General features: G+C 40.5%; 1 protein-coding gene across 1 annotated transcript; it reads right to left on the bottom strand.

The window, feature by feature from the left end:
* Positions 1-5,134: 5,134 nt before the first annotated feature.
* On the bottom strand, positions 5,135-24,364 carry PPP1R17 (protein phosphatase 1 regulatory subunit 17). Its single transcript, XM_013196004.3, has 5 exons — positions 23,897-24,364; positions 16,946-17,055; positions 15,047-15,199; positions 13,426-13,587; positions 5,135-6,629 (listed from the first exon to the last, which is right to left on the bottom strand). The coding sequence occupies exons 2-5, from the start codon at positions 17,025-17,027 to the stop codon at positions 6,550-6,552; spliced, it is 477 nt and encodes a 158-aa protein (XP_013051458.1). The 5' UTR covers positions 17,028-17,055; positions 23,897-24,364; the 3' UTR covers positions 5,135-6,549.
* Between the last annotated feature and the right edge of the window lie 10 nt (positions 24,365-24,374).

The following is a 24,374-nucleotide window of genomic DNA, read 5'->3' as shown; positions in this document are numbered from 1 at the left end:
CAACTGTCAATATTTGCAAATTTAGTTGTTTCTTTGGTTGGTTGGTTTGGTTAGTACATTTGTGAACTGAGTCCTTGCTCTAATCACTGAATCACTTTGCTATGGTAAGAAAGTTTAGTGTTCTGTTTTTTCACATATTTTTTCCTTTAGAAAATAATTAATATCTGAATTAAATATCTGAAAGTTAAAATCTACATCAAGAGAGGCAGGGAGAGACCCTTGAATGTTAATTCTTTATGTTTTATGTATTTCGATATCTAAACAAACAAGGATTGTAAAAGGAGCTCTCACACCCTCAAGGGCAATCACAGCATCATGAACAGAGATGGGAGGAGGAAGGGGAGGAGGAGTTCCCAATTCCTTAGGTCATGAAACAGACAATTGAGTTCACAAGGCAAATTTCTCTTTCTTGGCAGGGTGTGTCCCCACCTCCTTTCTCCTTGTTATTGTCTGTTGTTGACTTCTGCCCCTCAGGTGTCTGGCCAGCACAACGCCTTCAGGCTGATCCCTCACTGTCTTTTTGCATGTACTCCTTCCTTTATTCCAAACGCTATTCCTGACCTCTCGGAGACCTGCTAAGCATCACGGAGCAGGTCCCTTGGTGCTGATCTTGGGCAATAATCACAGGATCACTGTGGCTGGACAGCATCACTGGAGGTCTGCTAGTTCAAGTAGAGCCAGCTGGAGCAGGTTACTCAGGGCTGGGTCCAGTTTGGTTTCAAAAATCTCCAAAGGTGGAGACTCAACAACCTCTCTCGGTTTTTGTGCCAGTGTTTTACCACTCTCACAGTGAAATGTTTTCTTACTTGCATTTATTTCAGTTTGTGTGCACTACCTCTTATTTTCTGTGGGTACCACTGGGAAGAGCCCATCTCTCTCTTCTTTACTCTCTCCTGTCAGAAATTTATATGTACTGAGATCCCCCTAAGCCTTCTCTTCCCTAGGCTGGACAGAATATGGGAAAACAAACTTGGGGTAGATATAACATTATCTCAGACCCTAAGACCACGTGGTGGGGATAAAACCTACTTTGAAGACTGAAAAGGTCTGGACAGCTTGGAAAGATCCAAAGAGCATCGTGTTATAAATACACAGTTTGCATTTTCCTGGATCATTGCAACTATAAGAATAAGAGCAAATGGTCCATCAAAAGGTGTTCTTTTATTTCTGGAATGTGCTTTCTTATTTTGCTGCTTCTGTCCATCTGTCCAATCCGTATCATTTCAAGCTTCTTCAGGGTGGCAGATATAAGGATGGACAAAGATTCACTTCACAGATGGTCAGAGTGACATGGATTTGTGCTTCAGGACTAGAAGCCAGTATCATGGAGTAGAAACTGACTTTTAATGTTCACTCTTTGTACTTCTACAAGTACAAAACACTAAAAGCACTACATTTCCAGAATGATGGAATTTCTGTTTGCACTAACTCGCTCTAAGAGGGCCATGGCTTTTATTGGGGATATAAGGAACAGAATGATATGGGTTTATGAGCTTAGCTAAATGCAAATAGAAGCCAAATTTTCTAACGCACTTCATTGATCTGTACTTTTGATTTTCACTTGTAGTTGTAATATCTGAGCAGTCTCTCTGCATACAAGAATACTGCAAGAACATGTAGGGGTCAAAGCATTATACAATTATCAGTTTATTAGCCAGTAAGACAAAATTTCAAACAGACACATTTTTGGTGTAAATGTTGCTAAACTCAAACCATACAAATACTGCTGTATCTGTGGAGATAGTGAGTTAGCGATAGCATTGTGAATGTTGCTCTGTATTTGTTTCTGTTGCTGTTTTGTTGGGTAAGTCACTTACCTTATGGTCCTCATGTTTAGCACTACTAAAATGCTAATTGCATACCCTTCAGATGGGTGATGGTCTTTCTGCAGTCCTTAGTTGAAAGTTGATGAAGCGTAAGGTCATTGTAGCTCCATTGTCCCAGTTCTATTGCAAATTCAGCCCCGTCCCTTAGTTTCCAGGTAAAGGTAATTGAGAATCCTCTATAAAAATATCAGCCATTAACAACCTCCCAAATGCAGACAGTGTTTTATTCACTGACTGGAGCACTTCATTCCCTAAAGTCCTCATACTGGTTGTCCTACACAGTGTAGATTTCTGGGGTGAGATGCAGTTCCAAGTAAATGTCTGAATGCAAGCCAGCTAGTAAGGCCCTGGAATAGTCAATGCCTACATGTAGACAACTTAAGTGACTTAAATCTGGAGCATTGCAGTCTTAGTGATACAGAAAGTGTGGCCTTAGCCTGTTTCTGCCCTTCCTGTTTCCTTCAGCAGCGTCCCAGTTCCTTTGCATCTTCTCCTAACGGAGAGAGCTGGCAGCAGAAAGCGAGGACTGAATTTGCTAACAGCACTTCAAAGTGGTGCTCCAGAGCGTGTGTCCTCAGACACAGCTAATTCTTGAAGCTTGCCAAGTGAAAGCAATAGTTTGTCTTTTCTGGAGCCTTCTGTTTCTGCTACAACGGCCATGGGAGACCTTCGGGGACACTGGGGAAAAAAAACATTTCTGCCTGAGAGGACACAAACTCCAGACATTTGCCTAGGAGGGCAATTAATGTAGTTTTAGCAGTATCTGGTCTTAAATGGAGAGTTCAGAGCCTGAAGGACAACCAGTAAACCCAACCAGCCCACCATCCCACACTGGGCAGTCCACACACAATTCTTTTACACTTAAAGAATTTGCTTTGGGGGAAGGGACAGTGTTTATCTGTTTTGAAATAATGAAATTTAAAATTTGAAATTATTCTCAAATAATTTAACACCACATTTTCACTGATTGCAATGAGGCAGATGAAAATTTTGAGAAATGATACATCACAACACTGCTTCCCAGGAACATTGCAAAACCTTCTATTTACTCAGTTGGGCATGTAAATAAATAAATGCCAAATTGCCAGACTATAAATATGCAATTCTAAATGAATTGCAGAGAGTGATGTATGTTACGGCATTTTTATGGCTTTGCTTCAAGTTGATCTATACAGAGAAGGTAAATCAGGCAGCTGTGCCATCAGAGATGTCAGTGGGACAATAACTCCTCTTCAGTGAAGAACATATAGTGCTATGGTAAGCTTAGAGCCTTTTATTTTATTTTTATTTTTTATTGTATTTTATTGTATTTTATTTTATTTTTAAATTATATATATATATATTTTTCATATTAAGCTGTGTAAATATTCCCTAGCCTTTGAAAAAAGTCCTCTTTAAAGCAATGAAGTCATTCACATCCTATTTGTGCTCCTGCCTTGTGTTAGGAGCCTTCATATCTAAACGTGTGTTTTCATTGCTAATTCATTGCTGATGTTCATTTGAATCTTTTCAGGACTCCACCTACTCACTCTTACTGTAGTGGGTTAATGAAAATAGTCACCAACTTTGCTAGTAAAACTAGACTTGAATCACACTCAAAGCTACATTTGAAGACAAGCTGAGCCAAGATACTTGGGTTAACACTGTGACAAAATGTTCTGGGGATGCACTAAAGCCTTTATGCTCCTTGGAGCATCTCTAATGATTCTCCAGAGTCCTGGGGCAGCCAGTCTGGAGCAATCCCAGGCTACTGTGCTGCTCTTTTCACTCCCTGTATAAAAAGAGAGAAACAAGCACTGCAGTCTCAAGGGTCAAGCACTGTGCTTGGCAGAGCCATGGGGAGCTACTGGCTGGGAGAAAAAATTGTGAACATCTCCTGAGTCCTGTATGAGTACCAAGTGAACTCCTCTGAGGCACCTTCATCATAGGGGACAATCCTGGTTTGCAACAGGAGGGAGTAGTTAAAATCTTGAAAAGGCCTGGCATGAGCACTACTTGTGTTGATGCTGTTTTGGGAGAGTTCTTACAGAATGGCCACTCTCTGTCTTTGCATCTCATGCATATTTCTTCTCTTCTCCTCCCCACTGCTAACACCAATATAGAAGCAGAGTTTGATTGCCCTTGGTGAGTACCACACATATTTTCTTTTACATTAGGCAGAAGCTTCTGCAGGGGGACAAAAGCTGTTTTAGCGGTGCAGAATCTCAGCTGGGATTCAATAATTCAGCTATAACTCAGTTGACATCAGTGTAATTCAAACAGGAATAAGTTTTGCCAGAAGATAAATTCTGAGAAATGCTTTTTTTTTTTTTTTTTTTTTTTTTTTTTCTTCAGGAACAGGACCACAGTTGTACTCTAAGGATGGATATAATAAGTAATATAGCTTGATATTTTTCTTGTATGCTGAAATTGTATTAAACTTTCCTGGAGTGAGGGAAACTTCAAGGTTTTTGTTTACGTGTGCAATGAAGCTGTTCCTTTTTCTTTTCCAGCTTATTCAGGCTCTTAGCTGGTGTGAACCGGTGTGTGCAAATACACGAATAGCTGCTTTACCTCACTCAAGCCTGAAATTAATTTTCTTAGAGCACTAAAAATATTCTTCACATTAGAAACTGCACCACTTACATAAAGCCCAATTGTTGTTGTAGTGCCTTGGCACTCGATAAAAGTATAGGGAGTCTCATGCCATGGACCTTCTTTCACAGGGGCAACATATGATCTGTCTTCAAGCCTGTGTTTTGCAGCAGGAGGAGGCTATGTCCTTTATACTTTGTCTGAATCCTAATCTCTGAAGCACAGCATGGTCCCAAACTGGCCTCAGAGCAGCTTCATTCCCACTTCGTGTCCTATAAGTATTCCTGTATTTAATCATCATGCTTTGTTTGAGCTACTTGAGTGGGATCCAAATGAAACTCTTTTGGTAGTGAGAAGGGCATTCAAGGTCTGACGGTCAAGGAAGTCACATCCATAAGGAGAGGGCACAGGTGACAGACATGGCATAGAGTTTGGATGACCTCAGTGCCTACTTGAAGTTATGTGGATATGGAGTTTTAACTTCCAGTTCCCAAACCTAAATACTAATAGTGCGTTGGCTCATAGATGTGACATACTGATTGTGTCTACATTCTTACCACATACTTGCAGTGACATATCTTACTGTGTACCTTACGCGAATGTTATTATATGAAATATTGATTGATTGATCATATTTTAAATTTTATCTTATCTTTCAGATATATTAACAGGATTAAAAAGTATACCTGATAGGTATCAGACATTCCATTAATAATAAAACTGCTCTCTTGTATGCTTTAATATACCATCATTTATTATAAGCTTGCTGATTACATTTTGAAGCTGAACATCTGCGAATGGACTGCACTCTCATGAAAGATGCTGGGTCAATCACTGTGGCAAATGAAGTCCAAACTAGTGTGTTCCTCAGCTGTCTGCCTACAGGTATTAAAAAGATTGCTGAATTCAGTCTGCCAGGCTAGATGATCTTTAACATCTTTGCCGAGGTCCCTAAGGGTCCAGCTGGCAGTGCTGCTCCATCTAGCGTACAGAGCTAATAAGGCAAGCAGAAATCTATCCAGCCCTACCTATTATGTACAATATTCTACAAGTACCCGTCTCTGCACAAATGTTGAAGACTGTAGCTGGCTGTGAAAACAATTCTTGATTGAATCAATGAGTTAAACTATTAAAAAAATATATAATAATAATAATAAAAAAGCATTATACTGTTTCACCTTGCGGTATGCATCTGCCAGTAAATAATGCTACTCCTTTTACTAGTTTGGAATCTCCTGTTGTGATTTTTAATCTTTACAGCCTCTCCTAGCTGACAACTGAGGACTGAGTTTAAAAAAGCAAATGTCAAAAGATAAAACGTGGAGTAAAAGGATCAAATGTACAGCTAGTTAATCTTTCACCAACTCAGGAATAAAAGCTTTGAAAGAAAAAAAAAAAACAATAGTCTACATCAGTGTAACAGGCAAGTGTTGTGCTTCCCATATGTTTCTCTTCTGAGAGCTCTGCCCTCTGTTCTGTTTGATGTGTCAATGCTGACAGCCCAGGGCTGTAAGCTTTTGTACTACAGTACATCTACCCTTTTCTCCTTGCAGACACCACTGATGAGCAGATACAGGCACAAGAAGTGTTTGCTTTGAATTTCAGGAACATCAACCACATCCGCCCTGCATGTGGAAATTTTCACTGTGGTCAACATTATTCCAATGCCGAAGAGCTGGAAAAATGAGGTGAAATGTCAGGAGAAAAATGCAATTTGAATCATTAGCTGAGGTTTTACCACCCTGTGGTATCCAGTGGTATGTGTTATCATACACTTACTGACACTCTGGTATCTAGTGCCAGCTACACTGTATTGGTAGGGTCCTTTGTGTCAGTCCTCATCACCACACTACATGATACTAGATCTGATCTCAGGTGGATCCCTCAGAGACAAAAATCCTGCGAAGATGCTTTTAGTAAACCAAGAGAATCCTTCCAACCCTACATGTAGGCAAATTTTCTGTCGTATCCTGTGATGCTTTCTGGGATTTCATGAGATGCAGGTAAGCACTTGAAGACAGTTTAAATTCAAGTGCATGTTTGAGAAACTTATTGTTTATAAAAATGAAAAGACTTATTTTTCTATGTGCTGCCACTTCGAATGACCCAGAATTATTTACATTGCATTATTGAAAATATCACTGTAATCTTAGCTGGGGATCGTGTCTCCATCGTTTTCTTCATCTTCCATAATCACTGTTTGCTTTTCTTCTGTAAGCAACTTAGTCCCTTAAAAACAGAAGAACAAGAGAGAGAGAGAGAAAACGAATTTATTTAAAATAGTACTTCTTCAGAAAATATCAGGATAAGAAGACTTTTTCTATCCTCTCTATTTTTTTGGTCCTAAAGTAGTTTTTCTAACACCATGGGAGTTACTCCTCATTTAGTTTTGGCGCATCCATCTCCTCATGAACTAGAATTGGATCCCTGCGTTTTAGCTAAAATTACCAAGCACTCTTAAATCCAGCATATTTCTGCTACCTGTGAAAAGAGACACTGAAGATTTGTCTGGTAACCTGTTTGTTGAAAGGGTTTGGGAACCTAAAAAAAGAAAGAGCTTGCCTGGTGAAATATATACTGTAATTAATATGTGTATGCATTCTTGCTTTCCATGTGTATATAGCAATATGACTTAGATTTCACAAATACAGATGCCACAAGAGACAAATGTTAGAATACCCATACACCAAGTACCATTCCCACTGAAGCTATATGGTATCAATAAACTGCAGAAGCAGCAGGATTAAGATTGATGTTAAAACAGACTCTGGTGCGTTACTGAAGACTTGGAGAAAGTATATGAATTACTGAGGCTTGGGGTTTGAATAAGCTTTTGAGGCCTATCTATCCTATAATATGAGAAGAAAAATAAGACCCCATCCTTATCACAAAAGCACTGAAGAACAACATGACATAAACTTGAAAGAAAGTTTGATTACACAGAGCACACCATGGGGATTCCAGAAACCAGGTTCTTCAGATGTATGTATGCTATGTAACATATCTTCCATGTGTAAGTATTCTCTTCTTTCAAAGTCTTTCTTAACTAGATAGATAGGTTGTGGATCATATCTCCCACAAATCTCTCCCTTTTGCTTGTTTTCCCTTTCTCTCTCACTTAATTAAAACAGTAAGACCTTGAGGCTTTTATGTGATATCATAAAGTCACAGTTACTTTAACTGCTCTCTTTGTTAGAAATTAGATTAATAAAGCAAAGAGAGGACAAGGACAATGCATTAAAAATATTCTTGATCCCTATTTTAAAAGATTGTGTTGGTTTTGCCTGTTCCCAGCAAAACACAAGCGACCTTTAAGATATAGTTCATGGCCACCTTCCTTGGTGTAGAGGTCAATATAGTCTAAAAACAGGATGAGGGCAACCATTGAGTTGAAACCAATGAAATATCTCCCTAATTCAGTCTTAGTGTTTGCTTTTAGTCTGCACTAACCAGCTGAGCTGTTCTGTCAAACCAACCTGTTTTGCTTCTTTCTGCATTGAAGCACTCTGGACAGAGAAGGCTTTCAGCCTTCAGGATTCTGAAAATAGAGCAATACCACACAGGAAGATTTTCTTCAGCTTTGGAGTCATTTTGAAATTTGATGAATTAATAAAATATTAACCTATACTGATTTTCATTTGAATTACTTCCTGCTTCGTTTATATGAGGTTCTTGTGGAATAGATAGTTTCAGCAGGACCACGAGATAAACTGAAAGGTGTGCGTGAATACTATTTTGAAACAAAAAGGACTTAATTTGTTCAAGTAGTAGTTGAGTAACCATGATTGTTAACAGCAAAGAATTATGTCATGTTATGGAGATGGATGTTAATGTTCCCCACTTTGACTTCTGTTCATTACAGACAATTTAGATGAATGCAGACTTTTGTTTTTCTGTTGTCTTTGTTGTTTCTTTGTTTGTTTTCTTCATGAAGTATTTGAAAGCACAACATTGAAGTTACTTTTTAAGATCATTTTAGTTGTGCTTTCAAATACTTCATTTGATGAGAGCTAACCTGTCTTTAGGATAAACTCAGGAATAAGAGATCAGGAATGTAAGCTAATTGAAGCTGCATTGTAATTGATCATGTCCAATCTCACTCCTAATTGAATTACCAAGTCACGCAGGAAAACTGAGTTTAATTCTGACGGCATGATTACATGCCCCTTTAGAGCAGGCCCTAGACACAGCTGGAAGGTAGCAGCCAAGCAGAAGCACCCAGCTCTCATGTGGACGTACAGTAGGAGCACACCAGATGCTTACCATGATCAATAGCAAGATGATGACTCATTTTCAATGAGTCATCTTAGTGACTGGTAAACTCCAAAGGTTTTCAGTAGTGTTCAAAACTCAAAGCCCAGAGGATGGTATAGCCTAGAGTTACAGGCTATTAAATTTCTACAATAAGGACCACCAGCCACTTCAAGAAAAACTGTGTGTCTTTAACATCAAACTTCTAATGTGAAATAATGGAAAAGTGGTACATACAAATGGTATGATTTAGCTAGAATTATATGTATAACTCTGGGAAGTAATTTTTTTTTTTCTTGGTTTGATATGGTGCCTCTGATCACTTGTGGAGAAACCATGCTTTACAGAACACAGTGTGGAAATTACAAGTTTAAAAGAGTAAGTAGAATGTGGGAATTTGGGAACGTTTGTAAATCAGTCTTTCTCTGTTTACTGTTCAAGTAAATAATTTAGCCTCCCTGTTTCTGTTTTCCCAGCTGTGCATATTATGAAATGCAGCTCATCCCGCAAATCCGTTTTAAGGATGGTAGGTTGTTCTGTTAATATCTGCCAAGAGATCTGATTAAGAAAGCAGCATAGAATTACAGTGTAGTCATATTTTCCCAAAAGAATTTGCAACTACTTGCAATTTTTAGTTAGAGACTAGGACCTCAAAGGCTCACAGAGAGCTCATGAGAACTTCTATTAGGAAGCTCAGATGTAGGCAAAAGAAGTTGGGTTAGATCAACCATTTGCCAAGTACCACCTAGATCTAAACCTTTCCTCCTGGAATGTAAATCAGAAAACTGCCAAGAGGGCACCAGTTCCACTTGACTCCATATAGACAACTCCTGCAGCTGGGCTGGAAGATGACTAGAGTGCTCCAGTCACATCCCCTGTGCAGCAAAGGGGCTGTGCTGCTTCTATGCTATGCAGGGGTTTTCACTGAGCAGGGGAGTTAATATCCTAAAGGAGCTACCTTAACTGAGTTTGTAGGGCGTAAGAGAGAATGAGGGCTTGACACTGTGGTTTTACTAGTTATCTCTGATCTGATTAAGAAACCCTAGGCAGCCACATTTTAGGAACCATGCTCCCATATTTACACCTGTATTTACATTCTTGCTCAAACCCGCAATCCTGAAGAGCTCTTACAAATGCTTCAGTTAATTGAATATGTTCATAAGTAGGGATAGCAATAAAGAGTGTCCCAGAGCTGAGTGCTGGCCTGGATTGAAGTTAAATCATTTACTGTTGTGTGTGAGGAAAAAAAAAATAGAACTGTGATTATGTTTTGTCTTCTAGTCTAATCCCTTTAGAAAGCCAAGGCATTGGCTGATTGAAGAGGAGCTGGCCACTGGCAGAGATCTCTATTCCATGGCTCAGTTTTACACACACAGCACAATGTTTTTTGTGCTGCTGCAACAGGAGGTTGAAGCCTGAGTACATTTAAAAGAAAGGGAGGTTTTTGTGATGTCCAGGCTTAGACATTTAAGTTGGCTCAGGAACTGATTTCCTTAGTCGCCTGCAAACAGGGAGACATGGGTTCACCCAGGTAACAACATAAAGATCCTAATTTAGCAGCCACCTTTCTATAACTCCATTTTCCATTTGTATTGGATGTTTGCAAAGTGTAAAACTGATTCTACTTCTCATTCAGATCACGTGCATCCAGTAGATACATTATTTTTTGTCACTTTGTGTAGCTTGTTTGACTTGTTTTATTTGTGATCGAGTCTCTGGCCACTCAAGGTGGAAGAGGACTGTCCTAGAGCACTTGTAACCAGCTGGTCGAAACAAAGTGAGATAACACAGCTGCCCTTTTAATCTACATTATCAACAAAGCTATTTGTGTGGACAGCTGCTTAAAAAGATAATCTAGTAATTATGCTCTGTTAGTACAAACAATTATATGGATGTTTTTCATATTGCTTTTGATGCACTAGGAATAGGGACATTTGGGAGGGATGAGAAGGGGAAACCCTCAGAAATCAGAACAATCCTCAAACACAGGTCACAAGAGGTACATGTGGCACTGACTGTGCTGCTTCCTCCTCCAATGCCAGTACCAGGGACACAGGGACAGAAAGGCCTTTCTATATTTATTAAGCTCACATAGCCCTGCTGGGGCTTCTCAGGTCTCTGAGTCTATAATTCAGATGCTATTTTGCACAGCTGTTCCACAAGAGTTCAGTTTGTTTATTCTCTGTCTGCTACCTGATGGGATAACCCTGAAAGTAAACAAGTAGTAAATACCGGACCAGCCCTCAGCCACAATGAGTCACTTTTCCATAGCAAGATGCTGAGTTACTGCCGGCAGCTTTCAACCAGCAGAGCTCTGTATGTTGGTATGTATCATGAAAATATGCATCCGTAGAGAGGGAACCACAGTCAAGCATTCACACATAGGCTGCTTTGCCCCCAATAGAAGCAGAAGTTTGCCAGAGGGAATCAATCATTAGCAAATGGACCCAGGGAACAGGATCTGAAAAAGTTTTCTTCAGGGAGAGGCAGCATCTAGCAGGCTGCTTTGTATCCATGCTGAGTGCTGGAAGATGTCTTCACCGGTAGGCAACAGTCATTGGAGGTATAATTGAAAACAACTGAAAAATATATTAGTTTCTATCATTCTCCCACAGCAAATGCACACACTTGGAAATTTGTAGCACATTTGAAAGTCACTGCATTTTTTTTTTGTATTCTTTCCTTTTGAGTTTTGTGATTACCAAATCATTTGGGGATTGTAACATATTTCTGTTACCATATAACTTGTATTAACTTCCTGTTGCTGTAAAACTTATTAACATTGAAGAAGTATTCATGGGAGGCAAAATGAGAAGATCCTTAAAATGATTATTTCACCCGTAAGTGCCTACTTGAGCTAATTAAGGCTAGGCTAGAAACATGAAGTAATAAGTGACTAGATGCTAATCTAACCAGAGCGTTGTTGAGATGTGTCAAGGAAATAATTCACCCTTGCTGCATCCTCTTAGCTAGCAATTACTTTTAAACCAAAACAAGAGTCAATCATCTCAGCTTCACTGTCACACAGTTCATCTTTGATTTCTATCAAACACTTTTTTTACTTTCAGATCCTCCTTCTCTGCATATACCCTGAAGTCCAAAGGACACACTGCATAATCAAAGGTGCTACAAATGGCTGAAAGCAACTTTCTTGGGAGTGTTTTTGAATTGACCAAAATAATGCCAGTTTTCTTCCGAGGGCCACAAAGGTATTTGTTACAAGTTATTTGATAAACTTTGCCTCTGCTTCTGTTTCTGAATTGGTCCCTGAAAGGCTATGATTTTTTCCTACCTAATTTATTTGTCATGTGAAATTTTGGGTGATTTGCTTGATAATTTCCTCCAGCGATTATATGAGCAGGTAATTATCAGTGTTCTATATTAAATATTTCAAAGTGGAGCGTTTGCAGTTGGGCTCAGAAGTTGTATGATAGAATTAATTTCACCCAGCAAAAGATCAGACCAGGTTTCCAGTGACTCACTTGTGGAGCTTTAATGCTAGAAGCCATTTGGATACGAGTTCAATGAGTGCATAAAAAAAAATGTACTTTGCTTGGGCAGATCAGTTTGCAAGGAACTAGTATTTGCAATGCTTGCTGCCATAATCCTGCAAGCATAGTCATACTCCTCTCTGCTCTTGGAAGCTCCATGCTGATTAATGTAAGGTGCTTAAAATTTAAAATTAAAAAATTTCTTGCACATTTGAGTCAGTCATGAAGGATCCATAAGAACAGTAAATGTCTAAAAATATAAGCACCTATTGTGATTGTTGAAGCCATTTACACACCTGATAATTCTCAGGTGTGCAGAAAATCCCATGAGTACCTAGAACTCAGGTGCTTGATCTACTGAGCCGTTGCTTAGTCACTCAGGGCCAAAGCATCTGTCACAGGACCTCTTCATCTGATGTGTCCTACAGTCTGGTCGTGCCAAACCACAGAACAACTGGTTCATACTAGAGTTTCCTAAGGGAACAGGATTTTCCACTTTCAGCACTAGTTTTGGATCTGGTGTTTGTTGGCTGATTTGTTGTTGTTTTTCCTTCATTTGTTCACTCACTCATTCATTCATTTTTTGCTCCAGCCTGTGATCAGGAAACAGCTGGTGTATAGCATACATACTTGCGCTATTTCCTGTGTCCATGGTTTGCAGCAGTAATTAACACTTCCACAGTGCTTTACATCTTGAAAAGGCTTCAGACACGTTGATGAATTAAGGCTCTTCTGTGATACAGGAAAGTGGGAAACTCAGCAAACAAAGGGTCTTAGGGCCAAAACATGGGTGGCTGAATCCATATGCTCATTGAACAAATTAGCTGCTGCACTGTGTATTGTGCCAGAAGCACAGAACTGTCTTTAGGGTGCTGTTAACTGCAAGTTCACAGCTTGGTTTCCTCAGTGCCTGCTAGGGACTCAAGTTAACAGGAGGTTCATCAGGACAGCTTTGTTCCAGGATGCTTGAAGCAGTGTGAGCTACGCTGGTGCTGGTGGCTTTAAAATTTACATTGTGCTCAAGTTTGAAAAGCAGGGCAGTGGCTGGATTTTCACAAAAACAAAATCATCTCTGCATGAGATAATCATGTGACATAATGTCTCCTCTTACTCCCCTTCCCTTCTATCCCCAAAGCATGAGCAGTGGATACAGAAAGGACTTTCCATGAACCACCACTACTGCATACTTTGGCCAAGTAGATCCAGTTCGTCAGGAATTGCTGAGTACACTGGGCAAAACAACATCCTTTCAGCCTTGGAGCACCTTTAATTAAATTTCTTACCTATTATCAAGGGTGGGATGTGTATTGCAGGTGTATCTTTTCTCCTTGGCTTTTTCTGCTCCAGTTCAGTGATCTGAGAGCCTGGACTCACTCTCTCTCTCTGTGGCTTCTCTGTGATACCATACCTTTTCAGGAGATTATCAGAGAAGTCTGAAAGTATGCCTGCAGGAAAAATAAAAGGAAATGCCACATTGGCCTTGCAGACACTGAAGAAATTTGCACCTGTATAACTTTCACAATTACTACTTTTAAGTAAGGATGCATGAGTATATGTTCTGCTCTGTATGGTGTGCCTTCTCTTCTGGATTTGCAACAGATTACATTTCTTCCAAGTCAATTATATCCCACACGCTGTGGACAGTGACACTCTCAGGCAGCTGGTTTATGGCTGTACCTAGTGGGCTAAACTGTAGCCACCAGAAATCATGGTAAAGATGAGTGCAGTGCTCTATTTCGGAAGCTTAGGCTTATTATCAAAGTATTTTAATCATATGGATGCTCAAGTTTCTGCATGGGAGCATTGTGGCTACTCCAGAATGGCCTATTTTAACCAGAGAAACTCTTTACTCTTCATAAAATTGTTACCTGGGGTACAGAATGCAGCTTTCCAGGCTCTGAGCAATTTCCTAAGAGAGAGAATTACTGAGAGGCAGATATGTGTGAAAGCTGAAGAGTCAGGGGTGATGAGTTCAATATCTGGATTATAAATACTGGAAAATCCCAGTGAATCCCACTGCTTGTTTTTCACTTGGTAAGTGTGACTTGTTGCAGGCACACAGGGGACCATGCACTTGGTTACTGGCTAACTCCTCTGTATATATGTAGCAAGGGAAGAAGAAGTCAATGCAGTTGATACAAGAGCACAGTTCTCTCCCTAGAGAACTCACAAGGAGTTTGTGTTAGCAGAGGGAAATGACAAACATTTATTCCTCCTGCTGATCTTGGAAAATTATCAGGTTTCAGTGGCAGTCTCCTGCTCATTCGTCCCTCCCCCTGGTTGGTGGCATTTAGTTCTTGAACTTCAGAGGTATGTTGGTGCAGAGCAGCAAAGAGCATCCTACAAGGAGTTCCTTTGTTGCTGCGGTGGTTTCTGCTGTGGTGTTTCTTACCTAAACACATGCCCTTTGACAGGGTCCCCATATGCACAAGAGCTCTGCAGTTCCAGGAGGAGTAACCCACAGCTGGCCTGCGTGTGCCTCTCCTGTCTGCTCCCAGCTTCACTCCTGCTCAGCCTTCCCCTGGGCACAAGGAGGTACAGGGCCTGAACTGGATCCTTTTTAGTTTTGGACCAGATTGAATCTGGATGTCTAGCATCACTAAGCTGATGGAGATAAGCACAAACCATTTATCACCTAAAGGCAGTAAGACCATGAGCCCCAAGGGAGCATGTTTTTCAGGCGCACACACCCACACACCTTGGTGTTCCTGTATGCTGTGAGAAAACCCTTTGTCTAACAGGGAATGCCTTTGAAAAAATCAGCCTCTCTCCATTCATCTGTCTTCTGGGGTGCACATAGCATGCAGCTGTGTTCCTGCCTACTTCCAAGGGGATGTAAAAAGGTCTCCCGGCCAATCCTTTAGGATGAACTGGGATTTTGAAGTCAAAATATGTATTACTTACCTGTTAGTGGTGGGGGTGTGTGTAAAGCTGGTGTATCTTTTCTCCTTGGCTTTTTTTGCTCCTGTTCAGTGTTTTGGGATGGCTGAATAGTTTTACCTTTTCTTGGTTTCTTTTTGAGGTCACAACTCTTAATCAGCTGCTCTGAAAGGTCTTCTGCATTAAAAAAAAAAAAAAGAATAGAAATTGAAGCTGAAGTGAAATAATAAACCAGATGGTGAAAAGAAAAGTTTTAATAATACTGCTTTCATCCAAGTAGTCTGAAACGCCTGTGGAGAAACATCTTCTAAATAGAAAGTCAATACAAGAGGCCTCTATGCTACACTATGTGGGAGTCAAGTGACTTAGGTGGTCCTTCTGCTTTCTAGGTGGTAGATATAAAGTAGAGGGAGAAAGCTGTGGACAGTGGTGTGTTACAAGGCAGAGGGAAGGCTCTATCATCATGCAGAGGTCCTGTGTCCATCAGTTTTGCTCAGCTCTAACTGTGCAGGCTGTCTTACAGAGTTACAAGGGCACTTCTGTGAGGTAAAGATTTATGGGGAGTGGGGGGGTCAGCCTGAGGTATTGGCAAACCAAGCCAGTATATTGTTCCCTTCAAGAGCTGGCTTTATTTCCAGAGCCACTGAGCCGTTGGTGTTCACTTCCGATTTACATAACTTTACACTGGATTTTTGGTTTTCTCTTCAAACAAGCCTTGACTCAGATGGTTGGCATGTTTTTTTCTGCAAGGATCTGCATTTCTGGGTGCTTATGCAAGCTGAAATTGTTGAGTCTAGCCTGTCATTAGCATCATCACACAAACCAAAACTTTGATTTCTCAAATATTGCTTGGTTGGCTTCAGCAGGGCACCCCAGCCCCCATGGACAACCCCCTGGTTAGATCCCTAGAAGATGCAGATCATATTTTCAGCCCTCCTAGGCTTTCTGCATGGTCTTAACCATGCAAGTTAACTCATTTAACCTCCCACTGCCTCAATTTCCCATCCCTTGATGGGAACGTCTGTGGAGTGGGACTAGTTCCGTACTTATTTAGCTACATAATTTTATGGAACAATTACATTTAGCATGCCAACAGTTATAGAAGTGGTGCCTTTTGCTAGAAATGCTGTGGCAGAGGCAGGACGAAGATACCTTCCTTACAGGCCAGACAAAGAAAGTTCATAAAATTCTGCTTGCCTGAGATGAGACACTTTTTTGACAAGAAATTGAAATTGCAATTGTGTTTCATTACTGTCATCAGAAGGGTAACAACGAGCAAATAGATTTTGTTTTCTGGGCTGCTGAATCCTTATGACAATTCTGCAAGGCTGAGGTAAAGTAATAACATTTGAAGCAAAGACCGTGAATATATACAAAAAGCACATCTATCATGTATGAAGTCTGGTATTTAGGTGTCTGGTGGAGGTAAGATGCCTCTGGTACTCTCAGTGCAGAAGTTATATATGAAATAGGTTCAAGAGAGGACACAGATTGAAAATGAAGGGGGAAAAGAATTTAGAAAGCTGCCCCAGTGGAGGCAAAGGGGGGTGTTTAAAATCTGTTACTGAAATTGCATATGGAATAAATATTTAGGGAGGGATCAGTTATATCCTGGCTTTCAGTTTATTGTAGTATACCTGAAGAAACTGCTCAACTTTTCCTAGGGAAAAGAACAATGACACTTTTTCCTTTTTCCTTGTTAATTAACTTCGCTCTAGAGCTTCAGCTAATATTTATATGCAAGAAAAACACTCTTTGCCTTTCCATCTGGCATCAGAAGTGTCGGCAGAAGGTGTAATCTATCAGGTTTCATGAGGACACAGTTGTATTGCTGGAGGGGAAAAACAGCCACTGGACAGGACCTAATGATGTGAAGACAACACCTCTCCAATTTCTGCAATGATATCATCTAATAACACTTACCTAAATGGTTACAGTGTGAATCTCGCTTGTCCAGTCTGTCTTCTGGGATATCAAGTGGCTGAACACATTCTGTTGACATCATTGAAATGGGTTTTTCTTCCCCTTTGAAACTACAGCACCAATAAAATAAAAAAAGGTGGCAGCATGACATAAAGCAGACGTGTCAGTGTTAGGCATGCACTTGCTAGCCAAATCAAGGCAAGTTCTTGTCTTCCAGCTGCTCTCTGTCATACAGTGTGCTGACCTGATTTAGCTCAAGCATGCTAAGAGATGCATTTATTCACAGCCTTGGCTACACATGTAATATCTCATTTTTCCACCCACTTTGCTGTAAGCAACCCACACAAGCACATGGAAATATATCAGCTCTGTGGAAGAATACTGCCTTTGATTGTCCAGAAAGTGCTATCACGTACACAAAGTAAATGCTAGGAAATAGCATGTTTTGTTCTGTTTTCTGTTTACATTTTTCCTCAGCTGTAAACTAAGGATCACGTTTGGTGTTTATTATGCAATCCAACTACGAATGCTGATGAGTTATTCTTACAATTCCGGTTCCTCTAAAAGGGCCTAGATACCCCCAAAGACCCAGGTGTGACAGCTGACTCTGGAAAATGGTCAGTGCCTACAAACCCCAGAGTTAGTGTTAGGTAGGTGTCCTCATGGCCTTGGTAGGAACAGTGGGGACCCATTTCATAAAGCTGCTTAAGCATCTGTGTTTGTAGGTCTCACTGAATCACTACTTTGGGCTTCAAAGTGTTTTATCCCTCCTTACTCATAAGTGTAGAGGGCCCTGGTGCCCACTCTCCCTGCCTGAGCATTCCCAGGATCCCCCAAGCTGAAATTTGATACTGGACTTGGTCACTCTGGACCCACTCCAGATGTCATCACAGGGCAAAGCTGGTTAGACCATTTTTTACTGTCAATAATTTCTATTGTTGCTGAGCAGAAACCCATCAGAAAAACAGAGCAATGTTAGATGAAAAAAATGTCAATCTGAAGGTGTGTTCTGCATGATCTGGGCATCACTGGCTCAAGCCAGTTACAGCTGTGACAGTTTCCTAATCACAACCTCTGTTCTCTGTTTTTGGGGAATAAGAGCAGACTATGACTTCCTTGTAGGGAGAAGGAAGGCAATGAAGAGAAAAAGCTGGAGGCAACATTAATAGTAGAAGGAAATGGGAAAAAAATAGAGGAAAGAATGGGAGATGGTGAAGGAAGGGTAAATAATGGAGAAAGGTGAAAGAAACGGCAATCAGAGGAAAAACAAGGAAAAGGAGGGTAAGATGAGAGAACAGGAGACTACTGTGCAAGTTCATTTTGATCTTGCTGGCGGTCAAGAAACTACATATAAATGTAATGCATCCCTGTAAATTGCAGTGGTTGTTTGTCAACAATAAACAGAACAGTAGGGCTGTTAACCTCATTCCTCTGACTAAACTTGCATCTATATAAAGAACAATTAAACCTCAAACAAAATCCAGTCACATAAATATTTGCCAAACAAATATGAAAGGTTGCAATCATAATCATCCAATGAGGTAATTCTTCAGGGGATAGAAAAACATGTCCTAAACTCTACTGACTTCAGAATAAGTGGGGCAACACTAACTTACAGTAGTAAATGTCAGGAACATTGACTCATAATGTACTTAAGGCATTAACTCCCATACCCTTCAGTATTAAAAATTCACAGAAATTTGTAATATTCCTTAAATTCATGAATATCTTACTGAATCAGGCCTGGATAAGGGGTTCAACCTCTGCAGTATTGACCCAGTCTAGCCTCACATCTGTACTAAATGGTAATACTGCCTAAAAACATCACTGGCCTTTACAAAAAATAAAAATAAAAATAAAAAAAATCTTCCACTTAGGAAGTCCCTTCATAAAGAAATCTTTGAATGCACCTTAACATGGTATGCTTGCTCTATTTATTGATTTTATAAATAAGCAGTAACTATGGCTTAAAATAAAGCAGTCAATGTTTCATTTAAAACATAAACTTATTATATAGCCATATGAAGAGTCACACTACATTTTGTGATTAGAGGGGGAAACTGTTTATTTCTTCTGTGCCATTTGATTTTATAGGATTTGATTAAAGTATGCTGGCTATTAGCTAAATATTATGATTGTGGGGATAACATTCTTTTCTGAAGATTACCCCATTTAGAAAGTTTTCAGTAAAATCAGGGATACCATTTCAGATTATGGATCTTTTTAAAATAGGTCTTGAGTGAAAAAAAGTGGAAATAAGTAGTAAAATTTAATTGTAAAATTAGTAGTAATTTATACCATTAAAATTTGCTTAACGCTAGTCTGATTTCACTAAGCTCTTCCATGTAGTTATTTCACCTAATGAAAATCAAACTTGTAAAGAGACTTCATCTAGGATTGGTATATGCAAATTATAAGAGATTGCCTTATTATTTTCTCTTAATTCAATAGATTGAAAAATAATTTTCCAAACTAAATCTCTTAGATCTGTCTTTATATTTTCACAGTCAGACATCAAGCCCTCAGCATCTGCAGTGCTTTAAAATATGGCTTTACAGCCTAACTTCTGACCCCATTTATTTTGAAAAGTTTGCCTGGCAGAAAGCTTTGCTGTGCTTACAAATGTGTTTCCAATCTTTGTGACAAAACAATACAAAGAAAAGCATTACCAGAATGCATAGTGGTGTCTTGGGTCTCTGTATGTTGCATATGATGTGCGGAACTGTGAGTGATGTTATTTCCTGTCGCTGTGCATTACACACAGATCTCTCATTCAAAGGAGGTGATGTATGTGAGGATTGTAATGGTGCTTTCCCAAACAATTAAAATCAATTCCTGACACTAAAGAAACACATTCCCCAGTAATGTTTCATGTGGAAAGGAAGACTGCCGTGGTCACTGTATGAAGTCATTAATATTGCTTTACAAATGGAAGCACATTCTCAGATTTTAGCATGTTAAGTGCAACTCCTTTCCTACCAGCCTTCATGATAACACATTTTGTGCTCTCCTGCAGTCAGTCACCTTCTAAGGCAATGCCTGCTATTTAAGTGGTGGACTACAATATTTTTTTCTTGCACTCTATTTTATCTCTTAGCGTAATGAGCCACATTCATCCTTCTTGCAGCTTTAATGTTTACAGTGAAGCTCTAAATCACACTCAGCAGGAGACACTTTCTGAAATGGATATAGATTTTTCCATATGAATTAGAATTCAATAGTCACTTAGCCTGAGACTTTTGTACATCCAGACTGTACCAACCTCCCGCAGAGATGTGTGCTCAAAGGAGTCACCTGGAGTCTCTTGTTTTTGGGAAATGACAGAGCAGAGATGCCTTAAATGTTTCTGTAAAGGCTGAGAAGGAGTTCTGGTTTTGCCTACATAGTGTTTTTTTTTTTTGTTTGTTTGTTTGTTTCCTTGTTTCCTTGTAAAAGCATTCAACATCAGATAGGACAGGCTCTACATATAGAGATAGAAGAGCAAGAAATGGTAAGGTACAACTGATAGCTACTTCAGCCTCACATGGACTAGCTCTCATGCTGAGTCACTGTCATATAATAGCAGGACTCCTTTAGACATACACTCTTGTAGGAGATGGGAATTCAAATGAAACAATACCTGAACTTTTCACTTTCTAAATGGCACCTTTGGTATTATGTAGCTTAAAGCAAATACTCTGAATTGTTGTGGGTTGTTTGTTTGTTTGTTTTGTTTTTATTTTTTGATTTTTGTTTGTTTGTTTGTTTTATCAGAAGTCTTTGGTGATTGGAGTGCTGTGATATGGATATCCAGAGAAAGGAGATGTACATCTCATACCACTCACTAACATAGTCTCAAAACACATACACACACAAATGCATGCAAATAATAGAATTCTTTTCTTTGCCTAAATTGTGGGGCTTCATCAAAAAGTCTGCCAATACAACCAATTCTAGGGTCCCATTAGATATAAATATTTTACCTAGAGATGGACAAAAAGACCATTTTTCTTTTACCATTTTACTGTGTGGTTAGTTTAATGCAGATTCTTGTCTCAAGTGGTCAGGGTAGAGCTTAAGGAAGACTCAGAAAAGCCACTCTCAGAGACTTCTTCCAAAATGTTATAAATTTTTGAGGTCATCTGGTCATGTGACATTCAAACCATCTTGAAATGAAAGCTCATGAGAAAAATCTCCCTTGTGAGGTAGAAAATTAAAGCTTTGAGGATAAAACTAAAGAACTGGACTTTTCTCATTTGATCTGACCTAGACTTTGGATAGAGGAAAGTTGAATCTGCATTTCTTGCCTGCTCCTAAGATTTTCAAGTTTTTAAGTGTTATGAAGCTACATGGAAATTAGGTGCCCATATTTATTTGGAACCAGACTAAAGGGACAGTGCAGTTCTCAAATGAGTCATGACTAGGTGATTGTTCTTGCCTATAAGATGGAGAAAAGATTTTCTCTTCTTCAATTTTCATCAAAATTTACAGGGGCTAATTGGGCACAGACATCAGTAGTACTCACCATTAAGGACATGACTTGTTACACATACATGTCATTTCCTTTCATTATTTCCCCTAGAATTTGTGAACTGCCCTTTTGTAAAGTCTCCACAAACTGCTTTGGAGGGCTTCAGTAGGCGATCTGTTGCTGTCCATAAGCATAAATGTATTTTTATTTTTTTGGTCAGAGGAATGTTTTGTTTTCACAATTTACAAAAATCCCCCCCAAAAGCATGCACTAGTTTGCAGGACATGCATCATCATTAACAACATCCTTGGCATGTTTACATGGACACTACCTAAATAAAAGTACTCTTAAGAGCATTCTTTTTCTAGGTGGCAGTAGGCGGTAGGCAATCTGAATTGAATGGGTATTTGTTTTGACAGGTTGATAAAAATGCTGCCCCAGAAGCCTCTATGACACCAGGTACCTATCTGCTCCTGGACCCCAAACACTTCTTAAGGACATGCATCTGCTCTGAATAAAGATCATAGATCTGTACACAGATCACAGTACAGATCTTGGGGCAGTCGGACCACTCAGTGCAAGGCTACATGTTCCCTGTCAGAAGGGTGACAGAAGTTGTGTCCCACTCTTTGTTTTAATTCTAATGGCATTTGTTGCAAGGGGAATGAAAAAACAAAACAGAGGTTGGGGGCAGCCTGGAGTGGATTATCCCCTCACTATAACCTCATTTGAGCCTGTGCTTGTGTCCTACTCCTGGGGAAGAAGCCAAAGTGATACTGGATGAAGGAGAGTTCAAGTGTAGAAATGGAGACAACTGGGGCCTTGGGGTGGGACAACATGCACACATGCTTTTCTGCATCCCCATATGCACAGGCCTGGCCTTGCTGCCACTGATGCACTCTACAGCTGGAAGTGGAAGCAAGTGGGACTATCTTACAGTGTGCTGCCACATGCAGATATGAGCCAAGGGCTACAACACTGAAGGTAATGCTTCACTACACTTCACTAAGAGCTGCTAAAGGATCAGGGTTTGCCCTCTGAGACTGGTATGTTTCCTTTAACAATACACACCCTTATGCTCTCCTGACAGGCTTTAATTTTTTATTTATTATTTTATTCCTTTGCTCCTCTCAGTCTGGTTTCAATGTACACAGGAGCAAGGAAGGATGGACAGGCTCCCAGCATCCTCACCAGCTCTTCTCTTCCTTCAGTAAATGTGCAAATAAGACTTGTCCTTGCTTCTGTTGCATGTCCTCTGCAGGCTCCTACAGTGTCAGTAGGCACCTTATTTTCACAAAGTCATTCACAAATGTGTAAAAGGGAATAAGATACCATCATCTGGGTGTAGTCACCTTGCACCCACTTGCTAGCCACAGAGCTCATCTGAAACATTTCTGGGGCCACAAGGAATGTATTGAACCTGCAAGTGTTTGGTTCCTTCAGCTTGCACCCAGCAGGCAGCCTTGGCTTCTCTACGGGCATCTTCACCCATTCCCTGCTCCTATCCTACCCCTCTACAACTACTTCCCAGGCAAATCTTGTGAACAAAGCAAAGCAATCCATCTACTGCAGTTGGAGTAGAAATTTGATGCCTTAAAAATAGAAAGTCTGGGTTTTCTTGCCTTGCACTCCAAACTTTCCATTACAAGTTTTGCTATATTTTTAACATTACTCTCTTGGAGTGGCATATTCCTGGGCACACAGAACAGCCTCACATTACTGTGCAGAGTTTCTTCTTCAGTTATTTGAGCAAAAGGCATTTTTTTTTCCTCCCATTCTTGTCAGATTCATCTGATTTTTTTTTATTATTTTTTTTTCCCTAAAGCATACTTCAAACTTCTTAGGAAATATTTAGGTGTTTGAAAGGCTGATGCTGGTGTCTCCCTCCATCGAAATTTTTTCCTAATAATTGCAAAAGATCCCACAGAGCTGTCTGGGTGCAGGTTTTTGTCACACACAGTGCATTTCTAGGGTTAGTTCAAAAGCCAGTCTGGGCAGGGGACAGGGTACCAGTACTTCTCATAAGCTTGTACAAAAATAATCTCAATTTTTTAACTTTGATCAATGGAAAAATATGCAAAGGTTCTGACAACAAAGTTTTTGTCTTTGAGAAAATAAAAAATACAAAATCTTTCTTAATTTTTTCCTCGAGGTGCAAACTAACCCTTGCACGTGACAACCCTTTGTAGAGGCATAAAGAGTCCCAATACCAGCTCCCATTCTGCTCCTTACAAAGTGTCCCACCCCAGCAGTAAAAGTTAGTTGAAGCAGTTGTCTCTAATGCCCTCCACTCCCCAGGACACCATCCCATTCCTTTCAGCCCCGGTGCAGCCTCACCCCAACTTTCCCTGCATGGGAGCATCCCCAGCCCACTCCCGTAGGGTGGGGATGTGTGGTACGAGATCGACCTCACTGGTGGTGTCTGCTAGAGGAAAGGGAAGAGAAAAAGAAAGGAGTGAAGCAAGAGGCTACCCAGGCAGGAGGGCGGCTGCAGTACTTACGGAGCGGTGCCGGGGAGGGTGTGATTTGGCGTTGGGGCTCCCTGGAGCGCCAACTTTCCGTGCTGGGGTGCCGCTGGGCGCTGCTGCCCGCCTTATCTAGGGAGCAGCAGGAGCAGTTGCTATGGCAATGCTGGGATCAGGCGTCCTTCGGGAGGCTGGGAATCAGCATCACTGCTGCCCTGCACCCAGTGGGTCCCGGTGGTGTGGGAGAGGGATCGGGATGGGGGACACTGGCAGTGCCTCAAGGAGAAGGCATCTCTCTGGCCAGGAGACCAGGCTGCTGCACTCAGGGGGCAAGAAGGGATGCAAAGGTTTTGGTGTGTAGCGAAGGGAGCCAAAATGCAAGCTGCAGCCACCGTGTCAAGAGGCGCAAGGGAAACAGCAAGGGGAGGGAGCGAGTCTGATGCCGTCTGGGACCCAGGGGAGAGCCGAGGATAAAAGTGGAGCAAGGAGGCAGGGCACGTGTCTAGGAGCAGCA

This window comes from Anser cygnoides, chromosome 2, assembly GCF_040182565.1.
Source record: "Anser cygnoides isolate HZ-2024a breed goose chromosome 2, Taihu_goose_T2T_genome, whole genome shotgun sequence".
Lineage (NCBI taxonomy): Eukaryota > Metazoa > Chordata > Aves > Anseriformes > Anatidae > Anser > Anser cygnoides.
The sequence above is the reverse complement of the archived record's forward strand: the minus strand, read 5'-3'. Positions and strand labels throughout refer to the sequence as shown.